The sequence below is a fragment of the Impatiens glandulifera genome, chromosome 7, assembly GCF_907164915.1.
Source record: "Impatiens glandulifera chromosome 7, dImpGla2.1, whole genome shotgun sequence".
Taxonomy (NCBI): Eukaryota; Viridiplantae; Streptophyta; class Magnoliopsida; order Ericales; family Balsaminaceae; genus Impatiens; species Impatiens glandulifera.
Window position 1 is genome coordinate 29177712 of NC_061868.1, and position 13031 is coordinate 29190742.

At 29.2% G+C, this 13031-nt stretch overlaps 2 protein-coding genes across 2 annotated transcripts; both read right to left on the reverse strand.

The window, feature by feature from the left end:
- Positions 1 to 839: 839 nt before the first annotated feature.
- LOC124946086 lies at positions 840 to 3755 on the reverse strand. The gene is made up of 2 exons (XM_047486650.1): positions 3581 to 3755; positions 840 to 1252 (listed from the first exon to the last, which is right to left on the reverse strand). The coding sequence occupies exons 1-2, from the start codon at positions 3701 to 3703 to the stop codon at positions 1154 to 1156; spliced, it is 222 nt and encodes a 73-aa protein (XP_047342606.1). The 5' UTR covers positions 3704 to 3755; the 3' UTR covers positions 840 to 1153.
- A 1891-nt stretch (positions 3756 to 5646) lies between these two features.
- On the reverse strand, positions 5647 to 8073 carry LOC124945440 (mediator of RNA polymerase II transcription subunit 10b). Its single transcript, XM_047485883.1, has 5 exons — positions 7719 to 8073; positions 7546 to 7626; positions 7356 to 7458; positions 6632 to 6721; positions 5647 to 5937 (listed from the first exon to the last, which is right to left on the reverse strand). Exons 1-5 carry the CDS (start codon positions 7976 to 7978, stop codon positions 5866 to 5868), a joined length of 606 nt encoding a protein of 201 aa, XP_047341839.1. The 5' UTR covers positions 7979 to 8073; the 3' UTR covers positions 5647 to 5865.
- Between the last annotated feature and the right edge of the window lie 4958 nt (positions 8074 to 13031).

Below are 13031 nucleotides of genomic sequence, written 5' to 3' on the forward strand. Positions count from 1 at the left end.
TAGAAAGTGATAACAATTATTTTACGACCATAAAGATATCCAACACTTAAAAAAACTGAAATGGAATACATGTGGTTGAAATGTTAGAAACGTTAGAAACTATAGTTATTATTAAGAGTTATAGCCCATTCTCATCACTAGTGGTGTTAGTAAAGAAGAAAGATCACATTTGGCATCGTCTATACTTAATAAGGTAATTATTAAGGACATATTTCACATTCCTTTAATCAAAGAACTTATGGATGAGTTACATGATAGCTTTATTTACACTAAACTTAGTTTAAGATCTGGTTATCATCAAATTTAAATGAACCAAGTTTTCAAACCCCATTTAAGGAAATTTGTGCTAGTATTTTTTTTTTTTTTTATGATATTTTGATTTATAACAGAAATTGGAAAGAACATTGAGACATTTGAGAGTTATTTTTGATATATTGAAGAATAATAGATAGGTCTAAATGAGCATTTGCTTGTCTGGAAGTACCATAGTTTTGACCCACTCCTAATAATTTGATATATATATAAAAATTTAAATTATTAATCTCATTAAAATAAATTTAAATTTAAAACTAACTTATTACATTTTATTTTATAATTAATTAAATAAATATATATAATAAAATATTTTATATTAACCTAATTTGAGTTGGTACAACAGTTTTCAGATGAATGGACAACTTCACATGGATTAAAAATATAAAATAAAAATAAATATGACATATTTTTTCAAATTTTTATGTATGAATAAAATTTTAAAATTTAAATAACAAATTTGACACAACCTTCTAATTTTGTACATAAAATTTACATTCTTCCCAAAATAAGTATTCAATTATAAAGAGATTTGAATAAGATATATTTTATGATAATAAATACCTCAAAACACACTCATAAAGTTGCATTATTCCAGATTCCAGTTGCAGAATTGAAAACAGTCTCTTCTAATCCATTGATAGAAAGAAATCTAAGATGGATCTCTAAAGTGAGAAAGAAGTTGTCAAATTTTATAATCACTACCTACTAATTGAAAATTTCAAGGATCAACAGCAGGTTGTAATATGGGATTACATCAAAAGTTCATTATCTTGTAGCCAAACCAACAATGACTGTGCCTCTGTAAGTAACAACAGCAGCCTTTCATTTGGAAAAACTCTCATTCTGTTAACTCTGCAGGCTTTGACACCGCCTCAACTTCTTTCAACTTCTCTAAAGCTGAGATTCGCTTGTCTAGACTTCTGTAGAACCCATCAATCTATACAAGCAAAGTCCGCTTTCTGTTAGAGAAATCATTTATGCACATATCATGGCTAGCTAGCTGAAAATATAATGTCTATGGACAAAACACAAATGATAAAGTTAAGAACTACATAACTATACAACTACTATGTTGGTGCTTTTTTTGAAAATGGTCCGGGAATTCATGTCTTGAAGACATGTGTTCTTGTGCTATACCACTGAGATATGGGTCTCCACTTATGGGAGAATGGCTTGGGTGTAAAATTTATTATAAACTTTACTTTCCTTACCTTATTTGCCTTTTTTCATTCGTATAAGTTAAATCTTTGTTTTCCTTGCAATACTCAACATGTTGAGTATGATGAATCTATTATTTTACAAATAATAAACAACCCTTCATTAAGCAAGGCCTTAGGCACCAGGAAGATGGATATTTATCATTCACTTCCCATTTTTAATGAGTATGTCTCATCCAAGCCCAAGTGTTAACTCTAAGTTTAGATATTGAATGATATGATGACACTCAGCTTGGATTAAAGTAAATACTTCACTAGGCCATTTACTGGGAATTCAAATAAATAAATTTATTTAAAAATTAAAACAAAAAAACTCAACAATAAACTCCAGAATCCTGGATGTCACAGAGCTAAAAACAGCTTTGTGATTATGATGTATGAACCAATTTGCACAGTGAAACTCAACAATAAACACCAGAATCCTGAATGTCACAGAGAAAAAAACAGCTTTGTGATTATGATGTATGGACCAATTTGCACAGTGAATATAAACATGAATAGAGAAGGATGTGAGCCACTTGTTAGTTGCTTCTTCAAGCTATGTCCTTAACAAACACATGGAGAATACCCCATGAACAAAATGCATGAGTTTAGAAAATATGGAAAACTAGATCTGTGGATTTATGAAATACATGTCGCAAGAAGCACCAGCGTTTGGAAAAAAAAATGCATTTTCTGCTACGAAGGATATACATATGATTAAATAACAAAAGAAACTTTTTAGTTTGCCACATATGTTATGTTGAGGTTGTGGACCTGTTTATAATTTAAGAAAACCAGTGTTCATATACATTTTGAGGATCAAATCATTCATATATGCATTCTCCAATCACATTTCATGCCACACTGTTGAATAACAAGATGTAGAATCTCAAACAGTACAAGACAAAGTATTATAAGGTTATGCTAGTTGTGGGAGTAATCTAGGCCAAATTAGTCATAGTCATACCATATCACAGAATATGAACTTTAATGTAGCAAAGACTAGACAATAGGTGTTCAACCTTCTGTTTGTAATTAAACATCTCTTAGCACATAATTAACCAAGATTTATGTAAACAAGCAAAATCTTATCCATCACACAATGTATGGCTTCTGCATTGAGCCAAGCACAGAATAGGGTAATATACTCAGGTAAAGCCAGAAGAACCGATATGCTTTTATATTTATAATCTAATGATTAGTTATTGTTGTTGGACACCTTTGAATCACTTCTTTATATCTATAACCATTTCTTTAGTATATTAAGATATATAAAAGTATAAAAAAATAAAAAATGTGTATTATAAATGTGGAAGCCAAGATGGATTAGTCTCTTATTCCTAAACTCTTTTATTCAACAAAAATGATGCATTTGCATATGGATAATGCTACAAGCCACCTCATTCTTTGATGCTCATATATACATCTTATTCTTCAAAGTTTGGTCCTTATGACCCGTACAAGCACAAGATATATGTTCCCTCTTGCAGAAGGATCATCAATGGGAAAGAGGATTGAGAAAAACACTTACAATCCACATAAAAATGCAAAACGAACAATCATGGATTCAGGATTTGATGTAAAGCATTTATAATCCATCAAGTTCTTCGGGATGGATTGATGAAACATTGAAGAAAATTGCATAACTACAAATCATCGAATGAAAGTAAAGAAGTGTGTGAAATGAAAAAAGAACAATCAACAAACATGAAGAATTGTACTAAGAAGACCAAAATGCTAAACAAATTCTCATAAAATATCATGGCTTAAATGAACATTCTTTTCCGACTTGGTAAATTAGTTATTAACATTGCGGCATAGAGAATGTAAATAAAGGAAAACCTAGGAGAAAGACTGAGCAATATATAGGGTGATTCAAGCCAAGCTGAAAATAAAAAATCCTACCGACCGACCGACCAATTCATCCTAAATCGTTGGTTGGGATCTTCTATTAACAACAAAAAAGACGGTAATTCGTTGACAAATCTTGATTATGGAACGAGAAATGCAAATCGGTTCGAGATGAAAAGTAAAATGAAGAATCAGAGTGTTATCAATGGAGAAACCTGTTGAGATTGGGATTGATGAGCGGCCTTGTAATCGTGGTGGAGGACATAAAGCCCGACGGCAGATGCCGCGGCGGCGCCGGCGAAGAAAGATGCGAATCTCAACCTGAGGACGTATCCCATTCTTCTTGAATTGCACGATGAGAGAGAAACTGGTTATTTTGCTGCCCTTATTCACAAGAAGATCTTTTATGTTTAATTTCACCCCTAAAGAATAAAACAAGTATAAAAAATTCCTATAATTATTAAAACAATCAAGAACAATGCAATATTTTTTATCCAAAAGTCAAACAAATATAGTGTAATATTTAATTTTATAAAACAAATAAAATATAAATATATATTAATCTATTTAATAAGATGTATAAATTATTTATTAAAATTAAATTGTATATTAAGCTATATGAAATTCATATTAAATTGTAGCAAAATAATTTTTCATTATAATATTTGATGATATTTTTTCTTGACATAAAATGTGCATTTTAATTATTAAAATAAAAATTTCTCTATAAACATATTTCATGTTTTTTTAATAAAATAAAATATAGTATATATATTATTTTCATACAAATAAATCTTAAAAACTTTAAACTCATAAATTGAGTTTAAAGTGTTGAATAGATTAAAAATGACGATTGAATTGAATATATTTAACATCAACGTTTTTTTATATTTTACAGATTTATTTACTACCATCTTGGTTTTATTCGATTTCATATAATTCTTTGTGGGCACTGATTATATCACATTCTCTCAAAATATATATATATATATATATATATATAAAATTATGTTAATGTAATGTTTTATATAAAAAAATATACTTAAAATTCTTATAAAATAAAAAATATATATTAATAATATTATATATTTAATTGTGTTTATTAGTGTTGAGACAGAATTGTAACGAGAAATACAAATATTATAATCTAAAATAATTATATTTAAACTAATTATAAAATATATATATATTTATCTCATTTCTAATCCTATATATAAAGTTGTAACCATTTTTCTTTCTTTTTCCATATTATAATTGCAACACACTTCTTATTTACTTTATCATATTTTATCTAATTATTTTTTATTAAATTATCTTCAAACATAATCAAATAAAAATATAATTATAAATATAAACTAATATTATTTTTTTAATTTTTTCTCAATAAACAAACTTCAATCATCTTCTTTTTTATTATAATTCATCTAATTATTTTTATAATATTATTTTCAAACATCATAAAATAAAATATGATTATATTTAAATTAATTAAAATAAAAAACAAAGAAAAATATATATTTTTCATTATCTCTCCTATATATTTACTTTTATAAATATATATATATTTATTAAATTAATAAATTATAACTTAATTTAATATTTATTTTAATTATTTTTTATTTAATATATTAAATTATATACTTCAATATATTAAGTTTATTAACTAATATAATTAATATATAAGGATATAATAGTCTTAATTTTTTTTTCATATTAGTTTTAAATATTAAAAAAAACAAATAATTTGAAATATTGAATATATTCATATCTTAATTTTTAATTTTAATTTTATCGGAAAGAAATCACCAAACCTTTTCATTTATGCACTAGAAAAATCATTATAAAAATATGTTACCTAGAGTTTGGCTTTAGAATCAAGCCCCGCACAGGTCATAAACCAAGTCCTGGAAGTTTTTAGAGTGGATATGTCATCACCATCAAATTATCAAATGCACTGAGTTTGTGCCAAAACTAAGACTGTAAGAAGTGAGAACCGACGAATAGCTAGTGGAAAATTACACGCTCAAAACTCCAGAGAGACTGTTTGCATTTCTATTCTGCAAGGTTTGTTTTCATAAAAGCAACCAAACAACATTTGAAAGTCTTGCAAAATAAGCAGAATGTGGAAAATCCAATAATCCAATAATCAAATCAATCAACCCTTTACAATATTACTCTTCTATTATTTATAGTATTTTTATCTAACTACTTCTTGGGCCGAAGACCATTCGAGCATTTGCCCTAATATGTATCAGAATGTAACTGCTAAACAGCACTATGCCATTAACAATTATTTCAACATTAAATTCATGAAAATATCAATTATACTTCCTTATCCAGTACAGTGAAGAAACTTTAATATCTCTAATACATTACCAGAAGTCAGAAGAGCATTACTAGATGGGAGCAGCTATACTTGAACTCTATGTAATGGCACATAAAACCATCAGAAAATTACAATTCACCAATTAAAACCTGGTCCAGAGATAAACAGGAAGTCTTAAAGCTCAGACTTGACTTTTACATCACCATTGGGTATTGTGTTCTGTGCTTGGGCAAGCCGTTTAGTCTCCTGCATTAGATAGAAAGAACATATCAATAAACATAGTCAACAGTGAAGTTGTAGAACGGATGATATTCTCCACTGGTGGATAAAAGGAACATAAGTTCATCTTACAAAATGTTCTTGAGTTTTGTCAAGTTTTGAACTCAACAATAACTAACGCGTGAATATGGAAAAACAGTTTTTGAGCTCTTACACAACTATAAAACAAAATTAACAGCACCCCACATGGGTACTACACAAAGCAAGCAAAGCATTCCAAGGTTGCAAATAATAGGATTCTGAGTTCCATTTGTAAAAGGAATTCATAAAATAAGATTTCATTTATATAAAGTGTTGACACGATCATTCTCAATCCCAACGCAGTCCTCCAAACAGTTGAAAAGTGGCTTTTCAAAACTGCAAACATAGATTCTGTTTTATATTTTTTCACTTGAATTGTAAACAAAGGTTAGATTTACAATGCAAAAAGACCAATAAAGCCCACTGAATTCTAAAGGAACAACTAATGTTCCCTTTCCTTCTTAACACAACAGAGTCAAATTTCTTTGTCGGAAAGAGAAAGTTGTGTGCAGGAATCCCAAAGGAGTTGTTTTTGCTGCGCTACGCGATACACTGACCCATAACAGATCAAGCCTAATCAGTAGTTTATGCTTGAAAAATCATGGCATGCAGATTAATGGAGCACTGTAAGGAAACTTACAGCAGCAGAAGCCATTCGAATTTCTCTATAGGCTTCCACATCATCCGGAAATGCTTGATCAAGTTCCTCTAGAAGATGCCTCCTCAGTGCCTGCACAAAATATTAGCAATATAACATTGACTAAAACGACCACACAGGCAGTGTTGTTAAAAGAAAACTTTACAAGATTGTTAGTGAAATAAAGGAGAAAATGGATGTATGTCCAATGAGAAAATCTGAGTGGTATATGTGATAAGGGAAATCCAAGAAATATAATTCAAAAAAAGAATACAAAGACTTGATAATAATACTAGAGCGTGATGGCATGGCTTGATATCTTATGATTTGTTCAATACAATAGTCAGGTAAACTAAAGAATCAGTGAAAATAGAACTATACAGATTAAGTAACATATGTATTCAAAGAAACTGAATCAAGATGGAGTATCGATAACTCAAAAATCCATCTTTGTCTTTATTTTGACAACAACAAAGGATTTAAGTGTCTCATCTATACTTCAGAAATCAAATACATACAGGATTAAGTGTCTGTATGCATAAAGCAACATACGAAAACATTCATTAGAGAGCGTTCAACACAACTTGAAAAGAAGTTGTGGTTCCATAATGCAGTATGTATTATTTTCATGTTAAATTTCACCTCTGAAAGTGGGTTCCCTTCCATTATGCAAAAATACAATAAAAATTGAAAGTTGTCAAGGCTAATTGAAAACAGATGTTCTAACCTTAAAGGAATCCGTTTTGCCTTTAGTTGTCTGGTTTTTGGCAATACAATTGTTTAAGATATCCCTCGTGAAGACATCCGGATTCTTCCCATCGTCAATTAAACTGACCAGATCACAAGTCTCTAATTTCAATAATCAGCTCCAAAAATTGCCACAATGAAATATACATGCAACGCAAAAATAAACTCACTTGAGGACCTCCGTCGGGATCTGGATGTTACATTTTTCCGCCATTTTTGTCATATTGTCAAGTTCCAAAACCAGAGAATTTCTGCAAAGAGGAAGGGGAGAAAAGATGAAAATACTAATCGGGGAAGGGGGAAAATATTAAAGGAAACTAGGGTTTACAACAAAAATGCATACAGGCGCTGAAGGAGAGGGAGTTGAGAAGCAACGTTGAAAGAAGAGACTGTAAGGTAGAGCTGATGGATGAGGCCAAGCGTCTTCTGTATGGATTGGATGACATGATTGAGATTCTGCTTAGGGTCATTGGAGGTCGTCTCCATCCCGTTTGTGGTGGAGGTATCGCTAGTTTGGGGAACGAGAGTCCCATTGGCGGCAGTTCCACCGACCGCAGTAACCGTCCCAGCCGACGTCGTCCCCGAATTCTGCGATGAATCCATAGGGCAAAAATCTGTGATGTTCTATTGGAGTTAATACTTGGGGATACTTCCCCCTTTTCTTTCTTTCTTTCTTGCTCCCGCTACAATCTATTATGTATATTATAATGAAGAAAATGGTCTCTCTTTATTTAATTGATCAAATTTACTATAATATATATATATATATTATCTATAATATTTAATTTTTATATATTTATTAAATCTCTTATATATATAAAATATATTAATTTTATTATATATATATTAAATATCTTTTTTATATATATATATATATAATATTTATATAATATATATATTATTTATTTTATCTTATCTTTTAGTGTAGCAACAACAAGATATTATATATATATATATATATATATATATATTATTTTTTCACCTAAATATTGTGACACTTATTCACTCTCTTATTTTTTTATAATTTTTCTATTTATTTCACGTTTAGATATAAATAAAAATAAATAATAAATATACAAAAATTTTATGTATATATGTAAAATAGATTTAATAATTATATAAATATAAAATTTAATGATAAAAGATAATATATATATATATAATATTATATATATATATATTATATATATAAGAGATTTAATAATTGTATATAAATATAAAAATTAATCATTAAACATAATATATATAAAATAATAGCAAGTTATGTTTAATCAAAAAGTTGATAAAATATTATTGGTGACATTTTTGAAAGTTTGAAGGACAATTTATTTTAAAAAATATATTATAAGTTAAAAGTAAGCTAGAGTAATTTGAGGGACATCCAGTTAATTTGTCCTATAAAAAAGAAATTGTGTTCATCAAAATTTAAAGTCAATATTGCTCTAATATAATTTTGAAAAGAAGTTGTAGCCCAAGTTTTAAACATTCAACAACATGAACATATCTAGGACTCTAATTCCACTTGAATCTTGAAGAGAAGTTATACTTGCATTTTAAATAACAATAATTATAGATATAGCCTCGTTTAAAATTAAGGGTTGTATAACTATATGGGTGTGTAAAATATGAAGGATAACTATTAGTACCCAACAATGTAAGAAACAAAAATTTTTTAGGGTAGTTTATAAATACTATTATTAACCTATTCTAGAAAAAAATATCTTCCCAAACTTCTCTTTTTCCTGAAATTAAATTTACAAGCTAGAACACCGAATTGGTCTCTTGGGTACATTAAACTAAGTTTTTGTTTGTGAAATTTTGCGTACTAACTCCTGACGATATCCATAATCATTTGTAAGAATTTTATTTTATTCCATTCAACGTTTGTATTTTTAATTTTCAATAAATCAATCTTTTGCTATCTTTGAATGATCTCTTTGCATATTTTTTGAATTGTGAAATTATTGCACATTAGTCAAATTAAAGTAGTTTATAAATTTTATATTTTTACCAAAATTAAGAAATTAACCCACAATAAAAATGCCCAAATTGATTAAAGGGTTTTAATTTACTAAAATCATGTTCCTGGACCCTTATTCGAGGACAATGGCTCAAGAACATGCATAATGTTGTATAGTAATTAATTTAGGAGTTTGTAGCTCCTAAAAACATATTTTAGATAAAAATAAAAATTAAATAAAAATTAATAAACTTAATCAAGTGATTTTTATAATCTTCTTCAATTTTAATCATTGAGTGATGTTATGGATGTAATTATGATGGTATATTGTTGTTACTTCATTATAAATTAACATCTTAGGCTATTTTATTATTATTATTTTGGATTGATTTTGGGTGATGTGTTAGGTCATCTGACGGGTACATGGTTCTTGACATGTATTGTGGCCTCTAACGTGGTCCATAAAGTAGAGATCCAAAAATAGGTTCACGTTTCGACCTAGTAAACGTAGTAAACGGCCAAAGATCATCTATGGTCAATTTTACTAGCCTTCTACCAATAAATTTTTTTTAGTACTCTTCTTTTTCTTTTTTCTTCTCCTTGATTGTGGAGAATTACCTTTATCTATAGTTATTTTGATCGATGGAGATTCATTAGCCTACCAATATGTGACAAATGCATATAGACTTATTTATTATATAATCTTCTCTTTTCCTGCATATTTTGTTTGTTCGTGTGGAATTTTCTCTTTCTCCATATTTTCTTTAGAATTATAATTTTGAAAATCTTCAAATTCTCCCAAAACTGTCTTGCTTGTCCGTGTCAGTCGTGATGCTCGTATCGTTCGTGATGTTTGAGTCGTTTGTACTATCCGAGCCGTTCATGTTGTCCGTGCTGTGAGTTTTTTCCTACAAAACACTAAAACGCAAAATCAATACAAACATGTATATATATATTTATATAATTTAATTTATTTATTTATTCACTAAATATATTATATTTATTTATTTTGTGTTTTATTTATTTATTTATTTTGTTCGACATTTAATTAATTCGGGATCGATACAACACTGTTTCCCGGACTATTTATTTCTATTTTAAATCCCCTACAATGAATTCGTTTATGATTTAAAAATTATTTTTAAAATAAGTTTGGAATTTTTAGAAGTTATAAATTTAGAAGGTATTAAAATTGAGTATCTACAAATTCGTTAATTATCGAATTTCATGTGATGATGATGTATACTTGTTAATTGTTGAATGACGAATTTGAAATGTGACTAATATGAATTGGAATGTGATCTTAATTGTGTTGTTCATAATTATTGTTTTGTCCGATCTTCATCTTGTTTGCTCTAATAAAAAATTAGTGATTCTCTTTTCTCTTTTTGAGATGCGTAGTGGTAAGGCGTTTTGTCGTGTGAGGTGGTGTAGATGCGTTCTTGTTTAGCTAAGGCTATGTTGGTTGGATTACGGGAGTGATCGAGATTTTAGGGTTGTGATGAAATGATGACCAAAGAGAATCAAACACGGGTTCATTTGGCGATTAAGGGAAGCGTTGCAGAAGTTTTGTGTCATGACCGAGAGGTAGCCTTTTGTGCGTTGTCTTAACGTAAAAAAAAGAAATGTTGAGCGTCTCGAGAGTGGATCCTGTCACCTTCTACTAGGGGTGAGCATAATATGGGTTTACCCAAACCCAACCCTAACCCAAACCCAAAATATTAATTTGGGTTGGTTAATATGGGTTGGGTTGAGTATGAGTTGGGTTTAATTTGGGTTGGGTTAGGGTTACCCAAATTATCCAAATTATATAAATTTAGTTTAATTCTCTATTATTAATCCAATATAAACTAATCATCTTCCAACTTTAAGTCGAACACGTTTTTGACATGCTTAACATATTTTTCATACGTTTAACACGTTTTCCACACATCTAACACGTTTTTAATATTTTTAACACGTTTCATTTATAACATGTCTTTCACACGTTTAACACGTTTTCACAATTTTGACACGTTTTCACGTTTTTGACACGTTTAACATGTTTTTGACATGTTTAACACATTTCCACACTAATAACACATTTTTCACGTTTTTGTCACGTTGAACACGTTTATGACATGTTTAATACGTTTAACGTGTTTTTGACAAGTTTAACACGTTTTTGGCACGTTTAACACATTTTTAACATATACAACACATTAACACGTTTTTGATAAGTTTAACACGATTTTCACGTTTTTGGCACGTTTAACACGTTTTAAACATATTTAACACGTTTTTGATAAGTTTAACACGATTTTCACATTTTTGGCACGTTTAACACGTTTTTGACATTTTAACACGTTTTTGATATATTTAATAAGTTTTTTAATATTTTTAACACGTTTTCACACTTAAAACATGTTTTCCACACGTTTCACACGTTTTTACGTTTTTGGCACGTTTAACAAGTTTTTGACATGTTTAACACATTTTCATACTAATAACACGTTTATGACATGTTTAATACGTTTAACGCGTTTTTGACAAGTTTAAAACGTTTTTTTTTTTTACATTTTTGACACGTTTAACACGTTTTTAACACAACTAACACGTTAACGGGTTTTTGACAAGTTTAAAACGTTTTTTTATGTTTTTGGCACGTTTAACACGTTTTTAATATAACTAACACATTCACACGTTTTTGAAAAATTTAACACGGTTTTCACGTTTTTGGCACGTTTAACACGTTTTTAACATTTTAACATATTTTTGATATGTTTAACACGTTTTCACACGTTTAACACATGAAAATAGTGTCCAACGTGTCAAATGTGTTAAACGTGTTAAATGTGTGAAAAACGTATTAAACGAGTCGAAAACGTATTAAATGTGTCGAAAACGTGTTAAATGTCTCACAACGTGGAAAACGTGTTAAACGTGCCAAAAATGTAAAAAAACGTGTGAAACATGTCAATAATGTGAAAAATGTATTAAACGTGTCGAAAACATGAAAACGTGTCAAAAACGTGAAAAACATGTTAAACGTGTCCAAACGTGCTAAAAACGTGTGAAACGTGTCAAAATGTGAAAAAATGTTAAACGTGTCAAAACGTGTTAAACGTGTTAAAACGTGTTAAACGTGCCAAGAATGTGTCAAAATGTGTTAAACGTGTCGAAAACGTGAAAAAACGTGTCAAAAACGTGTTAAATATGCCAAAAACATGAAAAACGTGTTCAACGTGTCAAAAATGTGTTAAACGTGCCAAAAACGTGTTATACGTATCAAAAACGTGTTAAACGTGTGAAAAACGTATTAAAAATGTCAAAAACGTGAAAAACGTGTTAAACGAATAAAAATGTGTTAAATGAGTGAAATACATGTTAAATGAAAAATAAAAATAAAATAATTTGGGTTACCCAACCCATACTCAACCCAACCCATACCCAACCCATATTAGTAAATAATATGGGTTGAATTATGGGTTAGATAAATTTAATTCTAGTTGAATATGGGCTGGGTAATACGGGTTGAGTTTACCCGTTTGTTCACCCCTACCTTCTACCTCTCTTCTTGGCTTGAGCCGCGGACCGCCCTAGGAACTCTAGTATAGTTTCTCTCCCTAGTCTGCTCGTTCATTTGAGCATATGACTCTTTTGTTTGACCCTTGGTTTGTCTGGTCATTTTTAATTATTAAATGCCTCAAACCATTT